The sequence below is a fragment of the Protopterus annectens genome, chromosome 12.part0 (assembly GCF_019279795.1).
Source record: "Protopterus annectens isolate FY-2018-M chromosome 12.part0, PAN1.0, whole genome shotgun sequence".
In the NCBI taxonomy this organism is placed as follows: domain Eukaryota; kingdom Metazoa; phylum Chordata; order Ceratodontiformes; family Protopteridae; genus Protopterus; species Protopterus annectens.
This window is the reverse complement of record NC_056746.1, coordinates 1,155,047,046-1,155,060,509: the sequence shown is the minus strand read 5'-3', so window position 1 is coordinate 1,155,060,509 and position 13,464 is coordinate 1,155,047,046. Positions and strand designations below refer to the sequence as shown.

Here is a 13,464-nt window from a genome sequence, read left to right as displayed (position 1 = left end):
GGGCTTAACAGGCACTGATTTAACAGATTTGGCTGCTTTAGCCCTGGCAAAGGCCTTAATAGACATGGCTGCAGGAGGCCTAGCAGCACCACGTGCTGGGGTAGAGACATCCAAAGGGATGGTGTCTGACAAATCACTAGGAACCACAATTGTAGGCAAAATTTCTGAGGCCGATTCAACTAAGGTAGCAGGAGCCTCAGTAGTAGTCATGGATTCGGCTGAAGATTGACCGGTTTTCTCGGTTTGGCCGAAACCGAGACACTCGCTTGCTTAACCGTGGTTTCGGCGAATGTCGGTCTTTTCTTTGCGTTTTTAAAATTTGGGTAGTCGGAGGATCAGGCGGCATAATGAAAATCTGAGCGAAAAACTGTTCAGCAAACTCCGACCGGCCCTAAGCGTTTGTCGGTTGAAGGAAGCACAGGCCGAGCAGGCGGCTACGTCGTGGTCTGGGCCTAAGCAAGGCAGGCAGTAAGAGTGGAAATCTTTATGAGGTATTTGTTTCCCACAAGTTAAACAGTTATTGACTTTTCCTGACATCGGCTGAGGCAAGAAAGAGTCCCCAGTACTTAGCTTTTAGAAGTCTTGTAGTATTCGGTAGTAGTAATCTCTGGATCTGACCGACCGGCACTTGCGAACAGCTTCTGCCGGGCACCGCGAAGACTGAGGAAAATGGCGTCGGCTGATGCCTTTATACCCGAAGACCAGCAGAGATGACGTCGGGTGAAGTGCGACATCAGCCGAAGCCGGACCCAGACTTCGGAATCCGGCCGATCGAAGGGCTGCCTGACGACAGGACAACCCATTTGTTATGACTGCAGATGCATCCATGAAGGACATCCACAAATGTTATGACAATCCGACCAAAGCTATGAGGCTAAATCTGGACAGTTGACACGCGCGCGCACACACACACACACACACACACACACACACACACACACACACACACACACACAACTATTCACTCACATAGTAACACACACACACACACACACACACACATGCACTTTCTCTCTCATACAAACAGAAAGGCTAGTTTAAATTACATACACGTACATACACATGCACTTTCTCTGTCATACAGAAATTAATGGAACCACTAATTTAAACCATATACACACATATATATATATATATATATATACATACACACACACACACATATATACACACACATATATACATATATACACAGACACAAATACAGACATATACATGTACACATGCTCACTTTCTTACTTACCTTCTCTTTCAATGGAATGGCTATTTTAAATTCCATGTGAATGTGAGGAACATATTAACATCAGAGTTGGCACACTTGTAATACAGACAGTGTTCTTAAAAGAGAAGATGCTGCCACCATGGAGTAGAGATGCAGTGGGTATTTTTTGTCCTGCAAAGTCTCACATACAAAAAAGTCTCAGTTTGAGCATTTGAAAAGCTAGCAGCATCAAGTAGTGTAAACAGTTGTGCAACAACCTTTTACTGCTAGAGGCAGGTTCAAAGCAAAAAAATAAGAAGGGATAAAAGTCTCATAACAGGGAGACATTTTAAATAACAGTTTTACTGACTTTAAAATATCACAGTCTGAAGAAATCTCCCTTTGGAGATGAAAGCGCTCACTTGTGGTTCTATAACAGTGTAATTACAGCGCGTTTACGTGTGTTTTATTGGATTTTATCTTGTGGATTTTACTTTGTGAATTAAACTTCGTTTTTGTGCTATTCTGCCATCGTTTCTTTTTGGATTTGACTTTAAAATATTAAAAAATAAGGAGAGATGAATTAGCCGAATAGCTGTTGGTCATTATGCATCATTGTGTACAGCTGTCCACCTTTTACAATCAACAATTTTAAGACAGACAGTGTACAATTCTAAGGCAAAATCAGAAGCCCTAAAGTAGTACGCCGATAATAAAATCGGCAACCATTTATACAAAGTCCTATATTATAAACAGTAAATCAAACCTACAAGAGACAAAATTATTCCCAGTCTTGGAACATGCCTTGGCAGTGCTGTCTCAGCCAGCCTCTAGTAGCCATTATGTTTGATTGATGGTGCTTATGACCAATATACTGAGAGATAGTTTGGGTTGTTTCTTTGAACGTGGTGGTGGGGATATTAGATAGAATCAGGAGACTGGGAGTTCTAGCCTGGCATTCAGGAAGTTAGGAGGAATGCATCATTGTTGACATGTAGGGCCGTTTTCACCATATGGAGGTAAATATGAAAATGGACAATTGGTATTAACTGCATTTTATTACCTGTGGATTGGGTCTCTTTGGAGGTCAATTCTTTTGAAAATGCAATGGGACTTTAATTTCTAGGCATATTCATAGTGCTAAAAGGTCCCCAGTAATGTTGGGGAGCTAAAGATTGACATACTATGGTAAAGGTGCAGCATTTTGCTTTAAGTATGCTAAAAACAATGACGTAATGCAAGGAGGTGTCCTTAAGGATGCACAGCTCTAGCTAACGCAGGGATGTGTATTACAAAGAGCAGTGCATCATACAGTAAATCTGGAAGGGGGCAGAAACACACAGCAGCAAAGACCCTTTTTTTGGGTCACTCGATATCTGCCCCGGCATGTCTCCCAACCTGTGATTTTGCAAAGTAATGCAAAAGTAACTAGTTACTAAAAAAAAGTAATACATTACTTCATTACGGTTTTGAAAAAGTGTATATGTGTTATATTACTAGTTACTCAAAATTGTAATATGTTACAGTAACATGTTACTTTTGTAATGAGTTACTCCCATCACTGCCTTAGACTACTCAGCTATGTCTTGCTTTCTTAAATACAGAAGGTTCTCCATAAAAGTACTGGAACTTAACAGATCTCAGGTCTTCTCTCACAATCCATCCATCACTTGGGCTGGACATCCTCATCTCATTTTGCCTTCTTCCTTTTTCTCCCAAATCTGCTTAACCAACACCTCATCAGCTTTTCTTCGCATAAAACCAAACCACCTTAAACTGTTTTCTTTGACCTACTCTAATTGGGACTACTTTGGCTTCTGCTCTGTGGTCCTCATTTCTTCGTCTATCCCCACAATGTACATTCTACTACCTGCCTCAGGTACATCATCTCCTTCACATCAGGTTTCCAGTTACTTTGCCTTCACTGATCATGTTTCTATGCCATCTGGATGCACTGGTTCCCAGCACTGCTTTATACACCTTACTTATCAACTTACTTGGTATTCTATCACCCACTATCCTTGACACTTTGTGCAAGTTGGCTGCATCACCTCCACTTCTAGCTTTGATCTCTTCAAACTTCCCTTTTCCTCAATCATACCTCCCAGATAGTAGAAGCTGCTAACCTGTTCTACTGTTTTCCATTTTTATCTCAGTTTTAACCATCTTCTAATTTCCATCACTCGTTCATTACCACTGTCTTGTCTGTACTCAGTTTCATTCTATATGGATTTAGTCTTGCATTCCAGCCCCTATCATTTGCTGAAATTCCTGTTCAGTGTCTGCTTGGAGGACCACATCATCTACATACAGAAGGTTTGTTAATCCATTCCATACAACCTGTTTGTTGATACAGTCCATCACCACTATGAACAGGAGTGGACTTAGAGCTGTGGCCTGATGCACACAACTCCCACTAGGAACCCCTCCACACTGTTCATACTTTTGCCATTGGGTCCCTGTACATATAGCCTTCGCTAATTCTGTTACTGTTTGTGGGGCTCTGAACCATAGCCTCTCTCTCTCTTTCTCCTAGCACTGCCAGCACTGGCTATCGATATTGGGAGTGCTAAGGAAAATACCATTAAGCATCTTAGCCTCCCACATCTCTTGGCCAGTTCTATGGTCATTGCTGCTGCCGCCTGATGGAGCCTTGTGACAAATCTTTAGCCTTGCTATCGCCATAACAGTAGTCTAGTCTGCCCTTGGTAATGTCTATCTTGAGACCGTTTACTCCTTGGGTATAGATCAATTTACTGAAGCACAGGAGTTCAAAAGGGGACAGACCATACAAAGTCACAAAATGTAACACACCGAAGAATATGCAGATGAAGATCAATAAAAATGCACATACAATCACTTTTGTAAAAAATACATTTTGTAAGATAAATTTACTGCAAGAACACCTCTAACCATTTATTTTATAGGGAGACATGGTAGAACCCCCTTCTATAATCCCCCATGTAAAACCTGTGCTCCATGAACATCTATGCTGTAATTAACTCCAATGCATGTTGGAAGACAGAATGATTGTACTCGACAATATCACAGATGTTCAAATAACAGGATCAAAACCAAAGCAAGAGGGTGTATGAGACATAACAGATGCATTTGTATGACTAAATGGATAGGTGGTGGCTACCTCTTCCACTAGCCAAAAACTGTCAGAGACAGAAGACAACTTGTATCACTTTCGTATTACATTACAAGCGCTTGACAGCAGAGAGACAAGCCTATGTAGGCTGCCCTTTAAATGCATTTAACATTTTACCTCCTTTCATATTAACCTTTCCTTCATTATTTCTGTATTCCAGGACATGAAAAGTGGTGGGATTAATTGATTTAAACAATTTAAACCAGGAAACCTGCTCTGAAGCTGATCTGGATGTTGCTCCAATTATTGGGGATTGAAGTATTTAAGTTGAAATGTGAAGGTTTCCTTTACTGACTCAGATTTGAGAGCCTGACACTGCTTGACCATCTAAGATTTTTTTCCCCCACTGTACATTGCAACAAGGTTTAGAATTAGAATCAAGAGAGAGAAAAGGAAGAGACATGCAGAAATTTCCTCTGACAGAGAGAAGGCATGTACTAGCTTCCCACTGCCTTGTTTAGCAATGAAGAAGAGGGGGATGACCACATTCTTTCTGTGTGGCAAATTGGGCAAATGTTACTACACCTCTCCCAGAAGATCCTGAGCAGAAAAGTCTCCCAAGCTCACAGCTGAAGGACAGGAGGAAACAAGCAGCTCAATCTGCCAGGATGTCCACTTCTTCAGGAATATAAACAAGTACAAGTGTAAAGCCTTTGACTATGGCCCAGTATCAGGCTCTCATGAATTCTCATGCTCAAATAACCCCATGATTGTTCAGGTGCTACACAATGGTCTGGATCTTAGAATCATGAAGGGCCCTTGCAAACACCCCATCCTCCTAAGCCATAAGACCATTACTGTAGTTTATGTATTTGAATTTGTCTAAAGGAGCATACTGATCTCAATGGACCATTTTCAGACCCTAGTGGGCGATATGTTTAGTTGTGGCAGAGGCCTAGCATGAGGAGGCATTAGTTTGATGTGTTCCCTTACATGGACAATTGTCTTGAAATGGCCTTACCTATAAACTTTCTGGTAATGTCTCTAACACAGATATTGCCCTCCATTCTACACTGTAAACTGATTACAAAATTAAAAGGAACAGATATCTGACTATAAGCTGGGAAGTAAAACATAGTAGTAGTGAGTGGGTCACATATCAGAAGAAAGAAAAATTATCAGTGATGTAGGACAGGGGCTATTCCTGTATTGAGCTGTTCACGCCATAGAGGATTGCTCATATTTGGCACTGGTTTATATGGTGCTCCCTCCCTAAAGTGGATTACCTGTTTTGAACCATGGAGGAGTCCAAATGGGCATCCCCACCATGCTATTGAAGCATCCATCATGCCTGGATATGAATATGTTCGCAAGAAGGGAACACTCACAATGAGATTGCTGGGAACTGCTGACCACTCCAGGACCCAACGCCACCACAACAGTCAGATACCAGATGCAGATCTATATCCACACATCAAATGCAGCCACTCCTACACTATAGTCCACTGAAACATTCCCATCTCTGTACATGAAGATGATGCAATGTATACTGGTTCTAGGCATGGACACTGGCTACATAGGTCAGGATACTGGCAAAGTCAGAACCTACTAGACTCTCTCAATGAGAAGGAACAACTAACATTGGAAATCACAATGATTAAAAGACACTGCTTTGGTCTTAAAATACTGTAATCTGTAATGAATGGAAATCAGATCAACCTAACAGACTCAAATAGTGTAGTCACCAAATGACTAGAGGACAGTACAGTATCTGTGTAAACCAAAAGCAGAGCATACACTTTTAATGTTATTAGTAAATTTACCCCACAAAGAGAATAGCTATGTGCCTCTGATCATCCATCAGAGAGTTCTAAACATCTCCTGGGTGTACTGTGAATCTCCTATTTACAGTGTTCTCTCATCAGATTCAATACTTTACTAACTCAAACTCCTTCCACAGGGGAGTCACAAGACATGGTCTCCTCATCATCACTGCCATTCTAGAAAGGAAAGTACAACTGGCCAGAACACCAGGGTCCCCCTAGGTCTCCCTCATCCAAGGCATATGATGTCTTTGAATGTGAAAAAATTATTTTCTTTTTAATGATGGGAACATGTACTCTTTAGTGTACTATATTGCTGTAAAAACAGGTCTCTTCTGGGGTATGCAGTGGTACAGGGTTATCCACTGCTTAGATGTCTACTGATACAGTCTGAAAATGTGTGAATTTTGTGGTTTAGTCTCAATTTGTTGTGGTCTGCAGCATGACCCACTTTCAGCCATCACTAGTGTATTTCCTCTTATCTTTGCCATGACTTATTACCAAACACCACTGCCACAACACATGTGATAAATACCACACAAATTGAAAACAATGTCTGTTTTTTTTTTTGTGTATGAAGAGAAAGGAGGTCCTGAAGGAGCCAAACTTGTTAAGATGTTGAATGAGAAACCCAACCAGATTAGAGTTGCAGAACTCTGTATGTAGTCTTGAAGACAGAAGGTGGCTAGCATTTATGATAACAGTAGAAAACATCATCCTTACTTCAGATGAAGCAATTAAAAGAACAAAATAATGTAGGACTGTGGCCCCCACCCACACCACACACACACACACACACACACAGTACAATGGCTGGCAGCTGACAGTCTGCACTGCTGAATGATATGCAGAAGTACTTAAGAGAATCCTGGTAAGGGGAGCCTCGTGGCTCTGACTTTGATGAAGCAGTACTTACAGATATACAAAAATCTGCAGAACACTAACAAAAGAAAGTGCAAAACTTTATAAACTACAGACACAACCTGTCAGCCATTTGTATTTTGGAGTGTTTATAAAGAGAGGCCAAAATCCAAAGCAGAAAACACTGCAGAAACAACCTCTCTTTTGCCTGTTCTGACATATACATCACTGAAGAACACAGATCTAACTATTTCACTGGACCAGAAAATGGATCTTATGCACTCTCTATGATGGACAGACATCAGAAGGTAAGTGACTCACTGCTGGATAGAAGACTCTGTCTGTCTTCTGTAAGGAGTAGTATGCAAACCATTATGCAAAGAATCACATCAGAGGACACTGAGGGCCCTGAATGCCACATCATCTACTGATACAAACAAAAAGCAAAAATTCACACATTACACTGCACAAGCCAATGAAACTTAGAGATTTAGACTCACTTCAGCCATTCTAGGAAAAACGGAGAAACAACCATTTTCATGATGTCTGCAAGGATCATATAATCATAGGGTCATAGGAGATTACTAGGCTATCAATCATAGGTCATTTTAAGCCTAGCCATTTCAACGCAATGTAATACTGTAGAAGAACTAGTCAATACCCTAGATTCCATTTAGTGATGACTGCCCATGTCTAGGAGGGTTGTGGGTGCCATCTCCAGTAAGAATTTACGGTGCTCCATCCAGTCACACCCCCCCCCAAAAAGAAACCACTGAAAACTTCAAATGAACCAAATGATATTAACAGGATTCTGTCAATCAAGGTTAATAAAAGCACATGGAACAGAAGACCTGTTTAACAGATGGGGGTGGAATCGCAAGGAGTCACAGGATCGTTTTTCATTACTGGGGCAGAACACCCCTCCCCCCAAAAATAAAAAAGGGCGGACCGCCTGAGCTTAATCAACGGTCCTTTCCAGCTGAAGATGTTAATCTGTTCCTAGGTACCCCTGTACATATAAAACGATCTCAGAAAAGCAGATATGTTACAAACACAGACTATAAAGCAGATGAATGCCATGTGAATTTCACTGACTTGCACATCGAGACAATTCACAGAGTACAGTACACACACACAAGTTACCAGATGTGCAACGGTAAATGCCATGCAGATGGTTCTATACACAGTTGTCTAGACAGGTACAGCTTAGCTAGCTAAAAAGAATAAATTACAAAAGTCTGTGTGCACTACTTCATGTTTTGACAAGAAACACAAAACAAATTCAGAAAGGAAAATAAATCATTAATCCTCCGTAACAAAATGTTACAACAAACAGGTCAGTCTTCCCACACTGAATGACATGCAGAATACATTGCAGATAGCGGGCCTGGTGAATGGAGATAAGACAGAAAAAAGAACTGTATTATCAGTGACTGCAAACAAATATGCATATGCATATATAAACATGGTGAACTGTTGAGAGGGTTGAACCCTCTGGGCTATTAGCTCATAATTTGCTTCTATAAATATATATATCTACACACACACACACACACACACACACACACACATCAGTCAAAACTGGAAATTTCTTGGAAGCTCATTGTTTGCACATAGTAACCAAAGAAACATTACGTGGGAAGCCATATGCAGTCCTGATGAACACAAAATGATCCCACTGTTTTACTGATTTTTTTACCCTTCAAGCCCTGTAACGTTATTGCTTACCTCTTTAGCTTTTTCCAGTTCAGTCTGTAGGACTTGTTTGGCGAGATCAGTTTCAATCAGTCTCTGGCGCAGGTCTTCATTTTCTTCTTCAAGCTTTATTCTCTTTTTTTCTACTACCTCCAATTCATTGTGGAGACGTACAGAGATATCTTTTGCAACCTATAACAAGACGAGGTTTCATTATTTTGCATATTTGAAATATTTACTGAAAAATATATTCAGAATGCAAAACTTCTATAGCACTTTCATAATTATATATAGCCAGGAGGATCCTTTACAGACTGACTGAACAGGAGTGCAGAATCAGTGGTTGCAAGCAGCTAAACTACATCAAGCAACAAAAGTAAGTGTGCGTGTGTGTGTGTGTGTGTGTGTGTGTGTGTGTGTGTATGCGTGTGTGTGTGTGTGTATGCGTGTGTGTAGTATTAAGCACTAGCCTAACAGCTAAATATGATTCCAAGAAACAGCAGGAGCTGAAACTGTGTGGTAACACAGAATAAAATTACTCTATATCTGGGAAGAAGCGACACAAATGTGCGAGAAATCAAATGCTAAATTTAGTGCCATTTCAAAACAGTGAGAATATATAAAGAATGTGCAAATTTAGTGTAAAACATTGAAGACATGCCCTATCTTGGTGTACCACTAAGTTAGCAATAGAAGGACACAGTGAGGTATCAGTACAAGGAAGGTAGCTAGCATAAGAATGGTAACACTGGAGATAACTAGTGTTTTGGGACACTTGGCTGTTGAAGACAGTTCCATTACGCAAATGCTCTGCAAGCCCTTTCTTCCATCACACATCTTGTGTTCTTCAGCTAATCAGTATGTATTCATTACCTATTCTGGGCAAGTGTTCCATGGCCCTACTACTCTTTCAGTGAGGTAGAACTCCATAATCTCACTTACAGCAGGGAATATAACCAAAAAAAAAAACTAACAAGAGTAAAGTGCATATTCCCTACAAAAATCACATCTTCAAGACCTCCTCTTGCAGAAGATTTAGTTTGGGGCAACTTGGGTCAGGGACTGGGCTTCATTCTCACGCAGTCACTTGACCTACAGTGACCCGAGAGAGATGTTATTATCTGCTTGGTTGATCCTTACCTTAAGGATTCCATCAAAACTACCACCAGCTACTTACAGTTATGAGATGCACAGACTCTACCCTGATATCTCCAAAAGGCTTGTCAAATGCTGATAAGAAAATCATGTCCTTAACCAGACGTACAAGCAAATGCCTTCTGTATCCATCCATAATCCCTTTTTCTCATTTTTGCACACGAGGTCGGGCTCTCATTTCAACAGTGAGAATAATCTACAGCCTAGGTTTACACCACCGGATGGCTAGCACTGCCACGGTAGTTCTTCCGCATCACAGACTTGCATGCACACTAAACACCTGTGGCCAATTTAGAATGTTTAATCCACATACTGCATATGTCTTTGGAATGTGGGAAGAAACCAAAGCACCAGGAGGAAACACGTGAACACAGAGAGAACATGCAGACTCTGCACAAAAGGCACCCCCAGCCAAGAATCAAACCAGGGAACCTCTTGTTTGAGGCAACACTATCAGCTGCGCTACTGTGCTGCCCTCCACGGCCTCCTGCATAACAATTAGAAAAGGCCACAACATCCTACCCTGTAGTATGGAGTTTTTAAAGGCTGCAATGTCCACTGCCAAGCAATTATAATTATATATATGCAAACACATCACTGTACTTTTTTATTAAGAGCTTTTGCAAATGGTTCTCATAGCACAGACAGAATGAATGACAGTGAGGCAAAACTGAAAAAATACTACTACACATCCACAGGTTAGTTTGAGTCCCATGTTGAAACAGTTTTGAAGAGGTGCGAGGAATCCATGGCAAAATGACATCCAGTTTTCCTATGCAGACTACAGTACAATTCCTTGAGTTCAGATCCAGTCTGTAGTACTTGATAATGGTAAGTACCAAAATGACATACAGTTGCTACCTGCAGAACCATCATTTAGCAAGATTGTGCAACATAAGATGACGAATGCAGCAAAATCTGACTCAAGTCAAAAGCGTTGATAGGACATTTTCTTGCTCTTTGCTGAGGAGTTGCACTGATCACTGTCAATGTCTGCCCACAGTCTTCTATTTCATGTTGCTGCCCAGCCATCTTGTACGTTGAAGTACAACTCTGCATGATCTTCTTCAGCAAGTTCCAACCATGTCACAAGAGGAGTTGTTCTCTGTCTTTTTCAGTGTCTGGGGGTTTGCGTTGAAATGACAATCTTAGTTCATTACTGATCCTGCATGTGCCATACATGGTCAACCTATCATAGTCTATATCACTTGATGGTAGCTTCAGTAGTAGAACGTTAAAGCAAAGCTGACCATATAAAGTCAATGATCTTTTTATTTGTTATTGAAAAAACACTGGTTGTGCACATAGTACCTGTAATGATTTGAGTTGTTTCAGCTTGTTTAAAATTCATGATAGACAGAAGTAGAGCACAGAAGAGATTATTACTGTATTGTAGTAACTCATTTATAATTGCAATAAAATCTGAAAAATTTATACAACTGAATTGTGTAAAACTAAAAAACTGAGGGATTTTGGTGCCATAATTTATAAGCCCTTTTGGCTTGTAAATTATGACACCAAAATCCCCCAGTTTTTTTTTTAGTTTTACACAATTCAGTCGCATACATTTTTAATGTAGTTAGAATTATTAATTCATATATTTGTATTTTTGTATTATATAGGTTCATATTTACACAGTATTTTATATTCCAAAGCCTTCTATACGAAATGTTAGGACTGTTTTTTTTAAATTTTAATTGGTTGGGTCATATGATTTACTAGGAACTGTATAAAATGAGAACTCTTGAAATAGTTATTTGTTCTGATGAAGTCATCTTGAAGAAAGCGCTTATCCATTATTGATTATTCTGTGTTTTGTTCATTAAAATCTTTCTACATTGTGTTTTGGGGACTAGTTATTGGCACCGCTAGCAGCTTCTTGTTTTATGGTCGTTGCGCTGCTTTTGGCACAGTTTCCTTTTTCTAATACTTTGTTGAAGCACCTTTAGATTTAATTACAACATTCAGTCTTCTTTTGTAGGAGTCTATCAGCATGGCACATCTTGACTTGGCAATATTTCCCACTCTTCCTTGCAAAAGCGCTCCAAATTTGTCAGATTTTGACGACATCTCTTGTGCACAGCCTTCTTCAGGTCACCCCACATTTTTTCCATTGGATTTAGGTCTGGGCTCTGGCTGGGCCATTCCAAAACTTTAATATTCTTATGGTTCATAGGTTCATAGGTTCATACTAGGCTATCTGTCCGAGGGCATTTACAAGCGGTGAAGCCATTCTTTTGACTTGGCTGTATGCCTGGTGTCATTGTCGTGTTGAAAGGTGAAATTCCTCTTCATCTTCAGCTTTCTAGCAGATGCCAGAAGGTTTTGGGCCAAAATTTACTGCTATTTGGAACTGTTCATAATTCCCTCCACCTTGACTAAAGCCCTAGTTCCAGCTGAAGAAAAGCAACCCCAAAGCATGTTACTGCCAACACCATGCTTCACTGTGGGGATGGTGTTCTTTTGGTGATGGAAAGTGTTTTTGCGTCAAATGTACCTTTTGGAATTGTGGCCAAAAAGTTCAGCCTTGATCTCATCAGATCATAACACATTTTCTTACGTGCTTTTGGGAGACTATGTATTGTTTTCAAATTTTAGCTGGGCCTGATGTTTTTCTGTGTAAAAAAAGGCTTCCGTCTTGCAACCCTGCCCCACAGTCCAGACATACGGACAATATGGGAGATAGTTGTCACATGTAGCACACAATCTTTACTTGCCAGAAATTCCTGCAGCTCCTTCAGTGCTGCTGTAGGTTTCTTGGCAGCCTCCCTGATTTTTTGTCTTGTCTTTTCAGCAGTTTTGATGCGATGTCAGTTCTTTGCGACATCACTGTTGTCCCATATTTTCTCCAGGTTTTGATGACTGTCTTCACTGTGTTCCATGCTATATCCAATGCTGTGGAAACTTTTTGTACGCCTCTCCTGACTGATGCATTTCAACAATGAGATCCCTTTGATGCTTTGTAAGCTCTCTGCGAACCATGGCTTTTGCTGTAGCAGGCAACTGAGTAAATTTCACAAAAATCCTACTAGGATAGCTGAACTTAATTTGGGGATAGAGTTTTATTTAATTGAAGGCAGGAGACTGTTGAACCACCTTTTGATTTAATTACAAGCATTCAAAGTATTAGTTTAAGGGTGTGCAGACTTATGCAACCAGCTTATTGTACATTTTTTTTTTTTTTTTTCCCCCTAACAGATTTGTTTTTCAACTGAATTGAACAAGTTATAGGTCATATTAAAGGTGGGAAAAGTTCTGAAATGATTTACTGTGGTATCACTTTTTATATTACAAAACCTGGCATTTTAACACGAATGTGTATACTTTTTTATATCCACTATATGCATGAGTCTGCTTTACATTACCCAAAGTCCATAACACCGAAGATAAACTTGCAGGGATGGAAATAACGAAAATTAAAATGCCAAACCGCTTTTTTCCCCAGGGGAAGTAAACACTTGCCCAGTGTGGGGAATACTACCCTTTTTCTCACTGTAGTGTGATCCCGGAGTTGGTAAATATAGTTAGGGTGTTGTGGGGTGCATAGCCCCCACCTAGGTGGGTTTCAGACACTATGGTGTTTTGTAGTGTAGTCTTGGGCAAGTACTAGAAAAATGACGTGGTTCGGCCCCTTT

The 13,464-nt window shown here is 40.3% G+C and overlaps 1 protein-coding gene across 3 annotated transcripts in view; it reads right to left on the bottom strand.

Annotated features, from left to right (window-relative positions):
• SOGA1 (suppressor of glucose, autophagy associated 1) overlaps positions 1-13,464 on the bottom strand; it is a 972,945-nt gene that overhangs the window by 536,359 nt on the left and 423,122 nt on the right. For all 3 annotated transcript variants that reach the window (XM_044090186.1, XM_044090184.1, XM_044090185.1), the window contains exon 3: positions 8,708-8,866. In XM_044090186.1, the coding sequence (XP_043946121.1) occupies positions 8,708-8,866 (159 nt within the window). The remainder of the gene's footprint in view (positions 1-8,707; positions 8,867-13,464) is intronic.